This window comes from Miniopterus schreibersii (genome assembly GCF_964146895.1).
Source record: "Miniopterus schreibersii genome assembly, chromosome: 13".
Classification (NCBI taxonomy): domain Eukaryota; kingdom Metazoa; phylum Chordata; class Mammalia; order Chiroptera; family Miniopteridae; genus Miniopterus; species Miniopterus schreibersii.
In genome coordinates this window covers 17,198,346-17,214,561 of record NC_138113.1, presented here as the reverse complement: position 1 = coordinate 17,214,561, position 16,216 = coordinate 17,198,346, and the positions used below count along the sequence as shown (strand labels likewise).

At 37.6% G+C, this 16,216-nt stretch overlaps 1 protein-coding gene across 2 annotated transcripts in view; it reads left to right on the top strand.

The window, feature by feature from the left end:
- Positions 1 to 56: 56 nt before the first annotated feature.
- The window catches only part of PRKD3 (protein kinase D3), a gene marked incomplete at its 3' end in the record, with an annotated part of 55,949 nt that continues 39,789 nt past the window's right edge, over positions 57 to 16,216 (top strand). Inside the window, exons 1-2 of one of the 2 annotated variants that reach the window (XM_081157223.1) lie at positions 57 to 213; positions 6,960 to 7,956. In XM_081157223.1, the coding sequence (XP_081013349.1) occupies positions 7,669 to 7,956 (288 nt within the window). In that variant the 5' untranslated portion in view covers positions 57 to 213; positions 6,960 to 7,668. The remainder of the gene's footprint in view (positions 214 to 6,959; positions 7,957 to 16,216) is intronic. The other variant, XM_081157224.1, reaches the window with a different exon arrangement.

Sequence of the window (16,216 nt, the reverse complement as noted above, 5' to 3'; positions counted from 1 at the left end):
GCCCCCGCCCCGCACGCCCGGGCCCCCCGCCCTCGGGCCTCAGGACGGGACGGGGAGGGGGGAGGAGGGAGGAGGGAGGAGGGGACAGGGAGGGAGGAAGGGGCGCAGCGGCGGGCGGGCTCCTGGAGGCGCGTGAAGCCCGGCTGGCGCCTCGTCCGAGACCGGGCGCTGGCGGGCGCGGAGTTTCTCACGACCGGCCGAGCCCGCGCCTCCGTAAGTAGTCGCCTCAGGGGGCGCGGAACGGACACCGAAAAGTTAGCGCCGCCGCGGCGGCCGCTTTGTTCTCGCGGCCCGTGGGGTGAGGCGGCGGCGGCCCCTCCCCCACCCGCCCGCACGCGGCGGCCGCGGCGGCGGGACCGGGACCCCGCGCGGGGCTGGGCGGCGGCCGCCGGGCCGGGCGGGAAGTTGGCGGGGCGCGCGGCGGGCGGCGCGGGCGGGGGGCGCCGCCGCGGGCGCCCGAGGGGCCAAGTTCCGGCGCGGGCGCCGAGGCCGCCTGGGACGGGCGCTGCGGGCGACCACCGCGCCGGCCCCGTCTGGGCCGGGCCCCCGACCCGGGCGGTCCGGCCGAGGCATTTCGGAGGAGCCTTTTTCCTTTCTCCTCATCACTTTGCCCCGTACCCGACTCCCGGGGGTGGGTGGAAGTGCCGCGGGGACGTAAGCCCCCGCCCCAGTTTCCCGGCGCCGTGTAGTTTTGCAAGTTGCAGCGTCGATCCGAGTTGTTCTCACCCGGGGGAGGCGTTTCTTAAGATGAAACGCTGAGGGGTGCAACGGTTTCTTTGCGGGGAAAAAATTTTAAAAAATAATCCCGCAGCACTCGGTTGCCTGTTGGATATTTTGTTTGAAGTCGTCGCAGTCAGAAGCATAGGCCCCGCTGCGGGCACGGATGTAAATCAAGTGCGGGCGTGTGGGAGACCCGCAGACTTCAGACACAGATTGATGGCTGGGACGTAACTGTCTCTCCAACCACACCCAGCCCCACAGGAAGTAAGACTATCAGTGTCATCTTTGATTAGAAAGGATAAGGCACACCCTGAACTACTACTGCTTGCTACGACCCAGCCTAATGAGCTCTCTCTTGTCGCAAATGAAACAAAAACTTTTAAATGCCTTAATTTGTACCCTAGAAAACGTGCCTACTGTATTGCTCTTACACTGCTTCTACTTTGTACTTAGTGCTGAAGTTTTTTACATCTTTAGCGACCGATGTTGCTTCGATCTAACTGACCAACTTCTGATGCAACGAGGGCTGGAAGTACCCATGGATTTGCTGCTAAAGGCATCCATCAAGTACCCAGGTCTAGGCCAGTTTTATAAAGGAACCTTTTCCTGGTCCCCTGTTAGGATCTGGATTGGAAATTCGGACCAAAAGAAGTTACAAATTCTGATAAAAGTATTTAAAACGTGTCACAGAAGCCTTCCTGTTAGGTTTTGCTTCAGTAGGTAATATAGAGGGTGGTAAGTGTGATCAGATGAGCTTGGAGTATTTGACAAGCCAGTTTCCACCCTAGGTTCAATAATTTGGCATATAACATTTAACTTTTTAGGTGACTCAAATTCAAGAATGTTGACTGGTTTATATCTTGAAACTGATTTTTTAGACATCCCAGGTAGTAGCACTGTGTCTTTTAAATATGCAGATTTTATTCGCTTTCAGTTTCATCAGGTGACCTCTTTAAAATTGAAATTCCTCTCTTACTGGATTGTTTTTAACGTAAACACTGCCTCACCTTTAAAAAAAAAAGAAAGCTCGATTAAGTTTGGGGGTAAAAAAACCACATATTCATTTAAATGAATGGTGGTCATTTAAATGCCCTTTCTTAAGGGACATTTTTTTTTCTCATTTTCAAAAAGACATTCTAAAGTTGATGAAAATATTACCATATGGGAGTTAATTGCTCATTTTTAAGAGTTTGCTTTTACAGAACTTGAAATATGGGGAAATAGTTTGCTAATACAAATTTTAATTTTATTTAATAATAATCATGCTTCGCGTCCCTCCGATTATGTAACTCAGATTGAACTTGTATGTGTACCTCTTTTGAGCAATTGTCATGAAGAAAACTTGAGGTACATGTAATTGGGAGATATTTTAATTTTAATTTCAGTATAGAAAAAAGTTGATCATGGCTATCAGCCAGCCAAATTTCTCAAGACACCACTGATGCAAGGATTGGTGATGAAGATCGTTCAAGCCCAATATAGATTCATACAAGATTGCCAGACTGACAGTCTTTAATCTTATTACTGGATAAACACGTTCAGTGCCTGAGCAGAGGGCTGACCTGGGGAGCTCTCTGTGTTATTGACAGTGGGAAAATTGAGATTCAAACATACCAGCTTCAGATGAGCCGAATTTCAGTGGCAGCGACTTAGTCAAATGCGAGCTCTTAGGAGAAAAAGTATTCTATTAATCTAAGGTCATAGTTATATTTTTGAAAGTACATAAATAGGTGTAAAGATTGCTACAAACTATGTTTTTTAAAAACCAACAGCAGAGTTTCTTGAATTTTTTAATACAATATGCAATGTAAAAGCATCATCAGGATTATTAAGCAAAGTCAAGCCTGGATCCAGGCAAAACATGGACATTGACTTCAGGACACCGGCCATTATTGCATTAAAAAAAGGCCACATGCCTTTTCACGTGCTGAGAGAATACATGTACATGTCAACGGGAGAAAAAAAGACCCCCCTATTCATTAGCATTCCTAGCACACAAAACTAAATTGAATCAGGAAAACCCATTTACTGGTAGAGAGTCATGGTAAATATTATGCTATTCTGAATAGAAAAAGCATTTTGCCTTTTCGCTTTAGCCTTTTGAGCACAAAAGAACACTGGCTAAACTAAATAATGAGCTTCCTTTTCAAGTATTTGTTTTGTCTTCCTGGAATCCTCTTTGCTTTGCTCTCTGCTCCCCTAACTCCTCCTTATGTGTTAGTTCTCAGCTTGAATACCGCTTCCTTAAAGGCACACCTTGTTGGAGACCCCAGTTGAAATTAGGTCCTCTTAGTATTATATTCTCTTGTATCACTTTTTATAATTTGTAATTACCATGCTGTTTATGTGAATGTTTGTGTAATGTATATGGCCCACATTATACTGTAAGCTCCAAAAGGAGCACTAGCCATGTCTGTTTTGGTCACTGCTGTATAACCCCAGTGTCTCATAACAGTCTGGAAAATAATGGGTACTCAGTAAATATTTGTTGAATGAAAAAACTGCTGTTAGAGCTTTTTCTAATTAGATGCTTTCCTAAGAGATAATGTACAAGTAGGTGGGAGGTGAGGGAGAGGGAGAGAAAGGTAGATCAACGTGTGATATTACCATGAAGAAGTATTTCTCAATTAAGTCCCCTAAACTCCAGGCCTTTGTTTTACCTGTCTGTAATAATAGGGCAGGTTGGACTCAAGATATCCCGTCTTTTTATTCCATTCAACAATGGTGACAGATTATATGACCTTATTTGAATGGCATACGTGACAGAAAACTCCCAAAAGGCGTATTCAAGATGTTCCAAGTAAATGTATTAGAAATACTAGGGAATTCATAGATGTTAGAAACCAATATATTTAGTTGCTGTAAAGTGTATAAATTAGTAAGATGTGAACTATTGTGTCAGCTTTCTTATTGAAGCATAAAGACAAAATAAATTAGAGATTTTAGATTTTTTTGATACTTAGTTTTAATATTTTGCACCCTACACCTTGTTGCATCTTACAAAGCAAATCAGATTTCCATAAAACAAAACAAGGAGAGGAAAAACAGATGGGATGAGTGGGCAGAAGCTAATATGACAGTTTACTTAATTTCTTCTATTTGTGTTCATGCTGAAACTTTTAAAAATATTTTTGTTCAAAAGTATAACATTTACACAGTATTAATAGTTATTAATAATTCTGATAAGTTAGTCAATTATATTACTAGACAGTTACTTTCATTTGGCTAATTTTAACAGGTATAAAATGGGACTTTAGTGGGAAGACATCTACCAAAAATAAATTATTATTGAACACAGCAACAGCTTGTATTTTGTAATATTTAACCTGCACATGGTATTATTCATAGATATTTTACTACTTTTTAACTGACAGGTCAGCTTTTTGTAACTAATCGAGTCAGGTATGTTAAGGAGTTCATTGCCTCACAAGAAAACCTGTTGCATTGTTGGGGTGTTGGAGGTAGGATGAAATAGTAGAAAGAACATTGGTTTTGGAGTGAGGGAAACTTTTGTTTGAATCCTAATTCCATCACTTATTAACTGTGTAGTTGTGGGCAAGCAACAGCTCTGAAACACTGATTCCTTTTCTGTAAAATAGAATTAAACAAATCTCCTAGGGTTGTTGCAAAGGTTTAATGAAGTGTCATATCTGAACTGCATTATTTAGCATAAAGTAGGAGCTTAATTGTTAATTCCTTCATCTAGAACTTACTGAGTACGTACTGTAAGCCAGGTAATGTTGTAGGTACTTTATGTGCTATAGCTCAGTCCTCACTGCAACCTGTGAGGTAAGTAACTAGTGCTGTTATCTTGATTTTACTTCTACCCTCTACAGTGATGCTGAATAAAACCTATTATTCTCTTACTTTAGCCCTTTCAGATATTTGAAGACCATTATTCTGTTTGGTTTTGTTAAGCATATTTTGTCATATGACATTGTTTTCACCATTATCTTATTTTTTAAAATCAGTATAGCTCTAAAAAATGTGGACTGTAGAAATGAATACAATAGAAGAGTAGGCTGACTGGCAACCAGTATACAGATTAATGCTGATGTATGCTCAGTGTCCTAGGGATTTAGGTTTGCAGTAGTTCTTTTAGTCACCCATTATATTAGCAGCTCCTTTTAGACTCTTGGGTTATAACTCCTCTTATGAACAGCTTCTAAGTCAGCATTTCTCCATTTCTGTTTTGCACATTTAACTTTTTGAAACTAAATGCAAAGCTTTACATTCATCCTTGTTACATTTCACTTTAATTTTAGTTTATTTCTCCCAGATTGTAGAATCTGAGGATTTTATAAGCATGTTTTCCATGTCTTTCTCTTATAAATAATAATAAACAGTATAGGGCCAAGGACAGACTTCCAGGGCACTCCCTAAAGACTTCTCTCATCTAAGTTGATATAGAGCAGCAAACTTACCCAACTCACACTCAAGCAATATTTTTACAAAAGTCACATGGAAAACCATCTTGAATACCAATTTGGCAGAATACACTATTTTTTCTGGTTTTGCCAATTGTGTGATCTTGGGTGAGTGTTTTCTCAATCATAAAATGGGTTGTTGTGAGGATTAAATAAGGTAATGCATGTAAAGTGCTTAGAACAGTGTCTGGCAGGTAGAGCTCAATAACTATGAGCTATCATTATTTCCTTCATCTAAGAAATCTAGTAATCATTTTTTTCCAAGATGCAAATGCAGTTGATTTGACATTATTTGTTCTGTTTAAATTCATGCTGACATCTAGTGATCATTATATTCAAAACCATTCCTAGATATTCAAAAACCATTCCATACATAATTTATTCTCAAATTTGACTAAGGATTAATATTAAATTTATTTTTTTGTAATTTCTGAAATCTTCCCACTCCCCCAGCCCACAAGGCTGGCCATGATTAGCTCTCTCTCTCTGAGTTCTTTCTCCAAGATTATAGCAGTCGGCTTTGTGATTATACTTGTTTATTGCTTTAGCAGTATGGAACGGATTGCATCTGGACCTGAAGATTTACACTCACATAAAGTTGTTTTAGTCTCTCTTATTCACCAGGCTCGGGTTTCAGTTCTCAATTCGCTTTTGCAACTATAGTTGAAAAACAGAGAGAAGATAAAATACAGGTTGAGCAATTCTGCCTTCTCTATGTGCTCTTTCAACCTTAACAACATCCTCTGAGCAGTGATTCTCTCAGTTCCTTGTTCCTTTGAGAAATAGTGTTTTACGAAACTTGGGCCTGAATGCCCTCCCCACCTCTTAATGGCCATGGTGGGCAAGTTGCTTTATCTGCTTGTGCTTCAGTTTTCTCACCTGCATAAATGATATTTGACCTGTCAAATTCCAGAGAGATACTGTGAGATAAAATATGTGAAACATTTGTAAAATTTAAGTGCTGTACAATATAAAATGGAATAATAATCATTTATTTGAATGTAGCTATAAAAGCTTTTGTTATCTTTAGACATTTTTTCCCCAAGCCTTAAGTTTTTCTCAAGTTTTCTCGTTTCTGATACTATATATTATGTTTTTTGCTGTTCTGTTATGTTCATTCTAATTTATTTAGCCCCATTAACTACTCTCCAGAGAGTCATTCTGTAACCACACTGCATGCTTTACTCTTTTTTATCATTGGAATTGTTTACAGGTATATAGATGGAATTTAGAAAGATCCGTCTCTTGTGAGCCCTTTCACTTAGCCATTGGGGGGTGGGGTCATACTTTCTTTTTATGTTTTGACCTGTCCTTTTATAAAAGTGTGATACGTACGTAATGGTGCCTAGTGTTCTCTTTATTGTTAGAAGTCTTTTATGATGAGATCACTTTCTGCTAAGTTCCTGTCATGCGTATGTTTTTCACATTTCTTGTTGACCATATAACTGTATAGTGTATCTCCATCAGTTTTCTTAGACTTCTGAAAGCAAGTCAGGGATTATGTTTTTGGCAGAATTAGACTTTTAATATAAAAATAATACTCCCAATTTGCCTGTATTATATATCTTTTGTATGGCTGAGTGGTATATATTTTATTAATATTTTTGAGTAGGAGGTTCTCCCTGAAGTTACATGTACGGAAAAAAAAATGGCTCTAATAACTAGAACAACAAAAAAGGCTACCCATCAGGATTTATTGGTGAATTATAAACATACAACCAAAACTTATTTTAAAAATTATAAGGATTTTTGCCTTTTTAAAATGTTGAATGAGTATAAAATATTAAAAGTTTTTTAAAAAATTTCTTCCAGACTGACTACATCTCAGAAAGAATCAAGTTTTCTCTATGGACCCATTCATCAAATGGAATATGCCTGTACTATTTTAAAAAGCTTTGTACTTCATAATGGAAATATTTACCCCCCCTAAAAATGAAAACGAGGACATTTGAGAAGGTGATTTAAGGTGTGGACATTTGAGAAAGTATCCCATCAAATCAGTGAACCAAAGGATAAGTACTGAATAGATTAATCCTAAACACAGTGTGTGTGTGTGTGTGTGTGTGTGTGTGTGTGTGTGTGTGTGTATTTTTAAACCGGGAGGATTTCATCTTGACAGAAAAACAACTTTTATTCAGTATGCATTTTCTGAAATTTAAAGAGAGAGACAAGAGTAACCTTAAAGAAAATAGATGAAGATGGTTAGAAAGTAAGCAATGTCAACTCTTTTCTGATGAGGATAATTCAGTGATGTTAAATCCTTTCCAAATCCCTGGTTGTGGTCCTAAAGCCAAGACTTTTTTGATGGGACTGATATTAAGGGAAATAGCAACCTTTTCTGCATTCAATTCACAGTTGTAGAACTTGCAGTCATCAGTATGAGTAGCTTAAACGAGGAAATAAAGAAGTTTTCAGCTAAATCTAAAAGTACAGTCATTTTTTTTCTGCTGAGATTCTAAAAGCCTCTTCATAACCATTGAAAAAGAATTGACAACTGTTTTAAAAGATTAAAGAAAGGCAGATGTCTGCAAACAATTCCCCTCCATCAGCCCAGAAGTCTGTGTTACCTGCAACTCTTCCTGCTGTGCTTCCAACTCCATCTTCATGTTCAAGTCCGAAGACAGGCCTGTCTGCCCGACTCTCTAATGGAAGCTTCAGTACACCATCACTCACTAACTCCAGAGGCTCAGTGCATACAATTTCATTTCTACTGCAAATTGGCCTTACACGGGAGAGTGTTACCATTGAAGCTCAGGAACTATCTTTATCTGCTGTCAAGGATCTTGTGTGCTCCATTGTTTATCAAAAGGTACTGTGCATGCTATTTATGTCAATAGTTTTTCTAATTAATATTGTTTCTAATGCTTTTCTATGAATTATATATGTGATAATGTGTTAACACACGTGGGTGAATTATATCCTAATTGTTTATATCTTAATTCTGAGCATTGTTGGAAGAGTCCTAATAGACCAAGAGTCTATAAAGTTTGAAATTTCAGAGTCTAACAACTGGAACCTGCATCCCAACTTTAAAATACTCAGTTGTCCTTTCAAGAGCAGGAAAATCAACATAAAGGGAATTTAAGAAATCTCATTTGATTTCAGAGAAAGCAATAGGTAGAGAGCACAAGGTATCAAGGTGGCTTAACAAAAGGATTACATCTAAACTGCCATTTAATATGAGTGGATCATATTTCTCTCTCAAAAACCAAGTAAACGAGTTTGAATATGTGACAGAATACATGAGAATTTGAAAATTGAGGGTGGTTTTGTTTCTCACCCACCCACCCCCTACCCTATAGCATGCCATGGCTGGCTGGTATGTTCTCTATTTTATAAAACTATACATAATATGGGTAGTATGAATTGTTTACATTTTATTTTTAATGGACCAAGCATATGTTTTAATGTTTTCCCCACACAAATTAAACTTTATGTTTTAAAAATCGTATCAGTAAGGTTAATATATTTGGATTCAGGTTCCTTATCTTACTGTTTTTGTTTCAGTTCCTTATGCTTTATATGGTTTGTCATTATCTTCTGATGTAGAAGTAATTAACAGTCCAAAAAATGTTATGTAGTTTTTGAAAATGCCCTATGCTTCCTGTGTTTTAACAGTGACTTTTCTATTTCAGTATAGCCCATATATTTTATAGATCTGTAAAACCATCTGCTGTCTTTAAGTATCTTTGCTTTTAATTTCCCTTTCATTAAATGTTACAGAGGTTGTTCATAAATATTTTTGCAGCTAGGTTGTAATTTTTACTTTAAAGGTAAGATTTTTAACCTAAATATTTTCTTTTTATTTGAGTTCTCAGAAACTCATAACCAATGTTTTGGTAGAGTCTGTATTATTCAGTTTTAAATCTTTGGAAATTTCATTTACCTCTTATATTTATATAGAGGTATACTGATTTTCTACAGGATTATGTTAGAATTAATGTTTACTTCATCATTAATATAGATGTGAGAAGTAGGTCATATGGGTTAAATTCTTGGGAAACTAGATTAAAAATCATAATCCATGAAAAATTAGAGTGATACCAAGGAAATAAACAGGATATAGCTCAAAGAAGTTAATTCAGGGTAGACTTTATATATATTAAAATAGAATGATTGGTTACAGGTATAGCCAGCATAAAATGAATATCATAGTGAACTGAATTTGAACCAGTATTATAGTGATATGGGGATGTATTTCGCCAAAAGTATATAGCATACATATGACATAAACATATTATACATTCCTTTTGACATGTACTAGAATACTAACTTGTTTAAGTGCAAAAGAATTTTGAGTTAAAACTAGGTCAGCCCTATTATTTATTTACTGTATAGCTTTGGACAAGTGATTTCACTTCCCTTGATCACAGTTTCCAGATCTGTAAAATGATTGAGTTGGGATGATTTCTAGTGTGTAATTCCAGCCGTGGAATTCTCAGTTAATCTGATTTGGGTCTTCACTGCTAGAGACAGGTAAAGGAGAAAGGACTTTCATGGGATGACCTGCTCCAAGTATTAATGGGAAAGGAATCTAAGAGAACCAGCTCAGATTCTGGGGTTTTATAGAGAGGTTTCATGGATTCCTGACTCATCTGGAGGATGGAAAAAACATGTCAGAAGTACTTTTCTGTGGTCTTGGACACTTGCTCACTGGCCAGCCACTTTCATTAACTACATGAGTACAGCTCCAGGTTAATTCCCAGGACTCTCATGGGCACATCAGCTTTTCTTGGTTCTGTTTGTAGTCATTAAATACATTTATCTGAACCTCCTAAAGATAGGGCACTGGTTAAGTTTTAGGTAATAGGAAGATTACCCAGGCATTGTCCCTTTCCTCAAAAAGGTTATAGTCTAGTGAGGGAAATATTCACCAGTATATAAAACATGAAAAGTAGAAAGTGAAGTTAAAATAGAAAGTGCTCTTGGGTTGATAAAGGACGTGAAAGTTTTCACACAGAAAGTAGCATTTAATCTGATACTTTTAAAATGAGCATGATTTCAGTAATCTGGGAGGTGAAGAAAGAATACATTCTTAACGAAAAAAATCAGGATAAGCAAAGAAATGGAAAGGAGAAACAGGAAAGATATGATTGGTAACATTTAATCCTCAAAATAATTTGTGGTGCACCTTAAACTTTAATGTACATGCCAGTCATTTTGGAATTCTACAAAAATGTAGATTTTGAACCAGTAGGTCTGAGGTGAGTTTACATTTCTGTCATGCTGTCAGGTTACATTGATGCTCTTTATCCAAGGGAAGAACCCACACTGAGTTGAAAGTGTGTAGATGATACAGTCTCTGTTAAATAAACAAAGTAGGAAACTGAATTTCAGAGACATTTAAATTGCTTGCTAAAAGTCAGAATTCAAACACAGTTTGTTTTAATTCAGAAACCTGTGTACTTTTTTTGCCTCACCACACTGTCTTCCTCAATGAAAAGTTTTGCACTTGATTCTTCTAAGAGTGGAGATTTAACTAAGGTCCATGTGCAGCAAAGTGATATGACCAAATCTGTGTTTTGAAAAACTGAAATATGACAACTAAGTATGAGATAAAGTTGGGAGATCAGATAAGAGGCCATTGTAATGAAGACCTGAACTGAGGCAGTTGGAAAGTGATGATATATTTGAAGGATATTGGGAAAGAATCATTGGTAAAACTTGATATCCTGTTGAATATGGGAGAAGAGCAAAGGGTTAAAGACAGGAAACCTGGATGACTGGATGGTTGGTGACCCTGGTAACCAAAGATAGAAAATCCAGAAAGTAAGGTTTACCTGGGGGAGATAATGGAACTGATTTTTATCAAACTTTAATAAAATAGAGTTTCTGTGTGCTAGAAATTTTTAAGACAGTCGAAGTGTTCTTTCACTTAAAGATTTGGCACAAGGATATACATTGGGGCCCTAGTGTTCTGCTGAGACTCTTAAAATGGAATCATTGCCTGTTAAGAGGATCTTTCCCAACTCTCTTTCCGTAGAGGAACTAACAAGACAGAAAAGTAATGAAAAGATCTCTTAGTTTGGAGAACCTATAAAAGTTAATGGTGTAAGCCCAGAGGGCAACCCTACTTTTAAATTAGGGGAGGAGGGCTATCTGAACTGTAATTTTATTTTAACAATATTTTAGATATTTTAAAATGTATTTGTAATCTACTAGTCGTAATGCCAAATGTAGATTCCATCTATTTTACATTTTTGCTTTCCAGTGTTACTGTAGTTACCGTTCTGTACATGACATTGCCAGAACATAATTATCTTATAACTGGAAGTTTGACCACCTTCACATATTTCCCCTACCCGCTACCCTCCCCCTCTGGTAACTACTAGCCTGTTCTCTGTTTCTATGAGTTTGGGTTTTTTTACATTCCACATATAAGTGAGGTCATATAATATTTGTCTTTCTCTGCTGATTTATTTCACTTATCATGATGCCCGTAAGATCCATCCATGTTGTCCCAAATGGCAGGATTTCCTTCTCTTTTATGGCTGAATAATATTCTATTGTTTATGCACATACATACTATACATTTTTTTTTTGTTCATTCATTAATGTATATTTAGGTTGTTTCCATGTCTTGGCTATTGTAATAATGTCACGATGAACATGGGGGTGCCGATATTTATTTGAGATAGTGATTTCTTTTCCTTCTGGATATATATACCCAGAAATGGAATTTCTGGATCATATGGTAGTTGTATATTTGAAACCAACATATTATTTATAGTTGAGCTTTGCTTAAAACTTGGACATGACCGAAAGTGGTCACTCTTTGAATTCAGTCCAATTTTATGACACATCCTAAGGGTGGAGTAGTTGGAGTTTCTTTTGTTGTTGTTGTTGTTGTTAGCATAAGCCTAAAATTTAGCTTCCTTTTTTTGAAGATTTGAAACACTTCCAACATTTATGTTACATTGAGATTGGTGCTGTCTTATCTTTCTCTCCCTTATACTAGATAAAAATTTGTTAAAGGGCCCGGCCGGGCGTGGCTCAGCGGTTGAGCATCGACCTGGGATCCAGGCGATCGGGGTTCGATTCACGGTCAGGGCACATGCCCAGGTTGTGGGCTTGATCAATGACTCTCTCATCATTGATGTTTCTATCTCTCTCTCCCTTTCCTTTCCTCTCTCTGAAATCAATAAAGATATATTTTAAAAAAAAGAAATTTGTTAAAGGACACATTCTACCTATTTTTACGTCATACTTCAAATAGTCGATGGGGGTAATTACTTTCATTGATGAAATAATTTATAGTTGTCAGGGCTGCAAAGAAATGAGCAGATAAGCACTAGTACTGTTTTCCATCCTGCATCGGCACTTTAGTTGTCTCCAACCTGCTCCCACTAGTAGTTTAGATTGTCAGATACAGGTTTCCCCACTGTCTGAAAGCAGAGTGTTCCTATGAAACCTCATAGCCGAAATGATGTAAACAAAGAAGCATTTACCATTAATTTTTATATAGAAAAAATTTTGAACATTCCAGACCCAAAATTCAGTGGATGCACAATGTCTTTATTTCATTTACCACAATTGAAATGCTTAATTATGTCCAGCTGCATGCTAAGAATAACAACACCCTTAAGAGTCTTCTTAGGCTTTTCCGATACCTTATGACCATCTTGCTAATGAATGCACAAAATAAATCTAGATATAGCCCAGACACAGGTCAAAGCTATGGTGGCTTGATGCAGCAATGCTGAGTGTAGAAGGAGCTTGGTACCACTCGCAGCTCTGCCTCTTTAACAGTTTGCTACAAAACAACCACTGAGTGCTATTTTCACTTTTCACCCTTTTTCATAAAAGCGAAAATCCTCTCTGGATACCTTTCAGTTAGTGAAAACAGGTACTAGTGTAGGTCTTTCATAAAAGTGAAGTGGCTTTATTCGAACTTTAGAAAAGGGGGGGACACCTGTATTTAGTTTGTAGAGCTCTTTCTACAGTTCTGCAAAACGCCAGGTTCTTCTAGAAGACTGAAATTTTGCGAGTCACAGTGGTACCTCGGTTTTCTAATGTTATCCGTTCCAGAAGACTGTTCGAGTTCTGAAACGTTTGAAAACTGAGGGATCAACAGCCAACAGCTAGGCCTCAGGATCTTGCCCTCAGCAGAAGACGTGTGGCATGTTCGACTTCCGAGGCGTGTTCGAAAACCGAAACATTTACTCTTCCTGGTTTACAGCATTCGTAAACCGAAATGTTCTCCAGTAGAGATGTTCGAAAACCGAGGTGCCACTGTGTTCACTCTCTAAGGACATCAGTGAACTTTTTTCTTTTTCCTTGTAAAAATGTAGATTAGAACTTCGGACTATTTTATTGGCAAATATTATAGCCCCAGTATCTAATTTTAATGTATGAGATTAAATTAAACCAGTGGCTCTCTACTGGGGTTATTTTGACCCCCAGGGAAAATTTGGCAATGTCAGATGTTTTCGGTTGTCACTGCTGAGGGGAGAGGGAGTGAGTGCTACTGGCATCCAGTGGGAAGAGGGCAGGGATGCTGCTACAATGCACAGGGGAGCCCTACAACAAAAAATTACCTGGCCCAAAATGTCAGTTATGCTGAAATCCCTAGATTAACTGATATAGAAATAGAATTTCTGAAGTTTGGAGAAATTGAAAACTTCTGTTAGTACTACTGTAGGATCTTACTGAGTTAGTGAATATGAATATCTTCTAGATAGGAATTGTAGCTTGAGCGCTTTAAAATAGAATTTCTAGTTTGGCTTGGATGTGTTTGTTTTAAGAATAGTATAGTTTCCATTATGAATGTGGATATAGTTAAACAAGGAATTGTAATCTATATATATACATTAGATTCCTATATTTTCATGTTGATTTATAAAACAAACTTAACAACAAACAGTATCTCTGTCTTCTAGGAGTTTATAAGCTGAAGGGAGTGCTTTTTATACTGATAAAAGCCAAAGTAATGGGATTGGCAATCAGGAGAACCAAGAAAGCAGACAGAACTGAGCAGCAGGTAGAGCTGGGATTGAGCCAAGCAAAAACTGGCTGATCAGATCTCTGCTGGGAGGTTAATACCAGAGAGTCATATTACAAATAAGCAAATCAGAATTGAGGGAATAGACCAAAAGCCCTGCCTGATTATTCATGCATGGATTCCCAATGTCAAAATTACATTAGTGTTTAAATCTGTACTATTTTTTTGTTATTGGTGTGTATTTTAAAAAAAAAGGAATAATCCAAAAAAGAAGTAGCAATATTTTCGAATTAGAGACAGACCCCAGGTGGTGATATTGAGTCTGCCATTTTCTTGTTTTATGATTATAGATACTCTTCAAGTCACTTGACTTTTGATCTTGATCTCTAGGATCATAATATCTACCTCCATTTAAAAATTATGGTGATTAAATGAAAAGCTCTTGATACAGTGTCTGGCACATAATTAGTGCCCCCAAATAGTAATAGTCATGGTTTTAAATCTCTTTAAATCTGGAAGGACCATTGGTCCTATAGTGTTCTTAAAATTTTAGTAAATACCAAAGCATGTATAGCATTCTTCCAACACGCTGACATTGCCTTGTGATTTTAGTACTTAGCATATGACAAACTATAAAAAAATAGAGCTCATGTTCATTTTATTAGAGAACTGAGATTGTTTCAGGAATTATGAGGAAATTAAATGTGATAGCCTATATCAAGTGCTTTACACAATACCTGATGCATAATAACTATGCTCAGCCCTGGTCCTGGTGGCTCATTTGGTTGGAGTGTTATCCCATACACCAAAAGTTGGTGGGTTCAGTTCTGGGTCAGGCACATACCCAGGTTGTAGGTTCAGTCCCCAGTAAGGGCTTGTGAGGAAGGCAGCTGACCAGTGTTTCTCTCTCACATTGATACTTCTCTTTCTCTCCCTCCCTTCCTCCTTCACTCTAAGATCAATTAAAAAAAAAACAACTCTGTTCAGTGAATGTTAGTTTCCCACCTTCTTGCTTTCATATTGCCAAAAGACTTAGAAAATACCACCATGATGCAGCTGCTACTGTGTTAATTTGTTGAATGAACATAGTAGGTGTAATTGGGGTGAGAAAGGAAATTGCCAGACAACAATTCATTTTAAGCTATAATGGTGTTTACTGAAAATTAAATAATTCTAACTAAAGTTGACTGTCTGTTTTTTAGCTGATTTAAAACATTTGTTTTTAGTTTTGACCATTTATATGACACTAAACCTGAAGACTCCTTGCTTATGTATCCTTATTTGGGAGTGTTTTTGGTCTGTTCTTTGGCCAAATACATTGTCTCTGCAGGCATGGGTTGGGTATAATTTTCAGTTCCCGCCAAAGTAGAGCAAAAACCCCAGCTTCATCTTTTGTTTTCCAGAAACCAATTGTCATTCCAGGTTGTTGTTGTTTTCTGCCTCATTCTTTCTACTACAGCTGGGTTGTAGAGGCTGGGTGACATCCTACTCTTCACCCTAGCCCTTTTTGTCTTGGCAAATAGTGTCAGTCAACTGTAACTAATCTGGAGGCACAAACTGGTAGAAATATGTTTTATGGTTTTTTAAAATTCTGCTGGATATTCAGGTTAAGACCTTGGCTAGGATAGAAAGTTTGAATTAAAGGTAATCAGAACTAATAAAAACAAGGAAGAAGGAAAATGAAAAAAGATTGCTCTGGTTTGTGTCTAAGACAAATAGCAAATGTTAAAAGAAGTGTTCCTCTGGTATGTCATATCCAGAAAATTTTGGGTTGGAGATTAATGATGAAAGTTCAGAATAAATTCAGAATCCATCTTGAGTAATTTCTCATTGATTCATCTAGACTCTCGGGCCTTCTGTCAGTATTTAGAAACAGAATCATCAAAATTATTTTTTATTTAAGTACGTCCCTAAAAATGATGTTAGATTAAAATTACACTTGTTCCTGGGAAGTATATTAGTGTTAAATTAGTTAACCTTGCTCAATAGTCAACAACTCTTTCAGTAAGTGCCTGTGAAATACTAAGTTCTAGGTGCTATATCTTGACCTGGGTGGCAGTTATGGGTATGCGTGCATGTGTGTGTATAATTATCTATCTACTAATTAAGATTAGTGCACTTACTCATA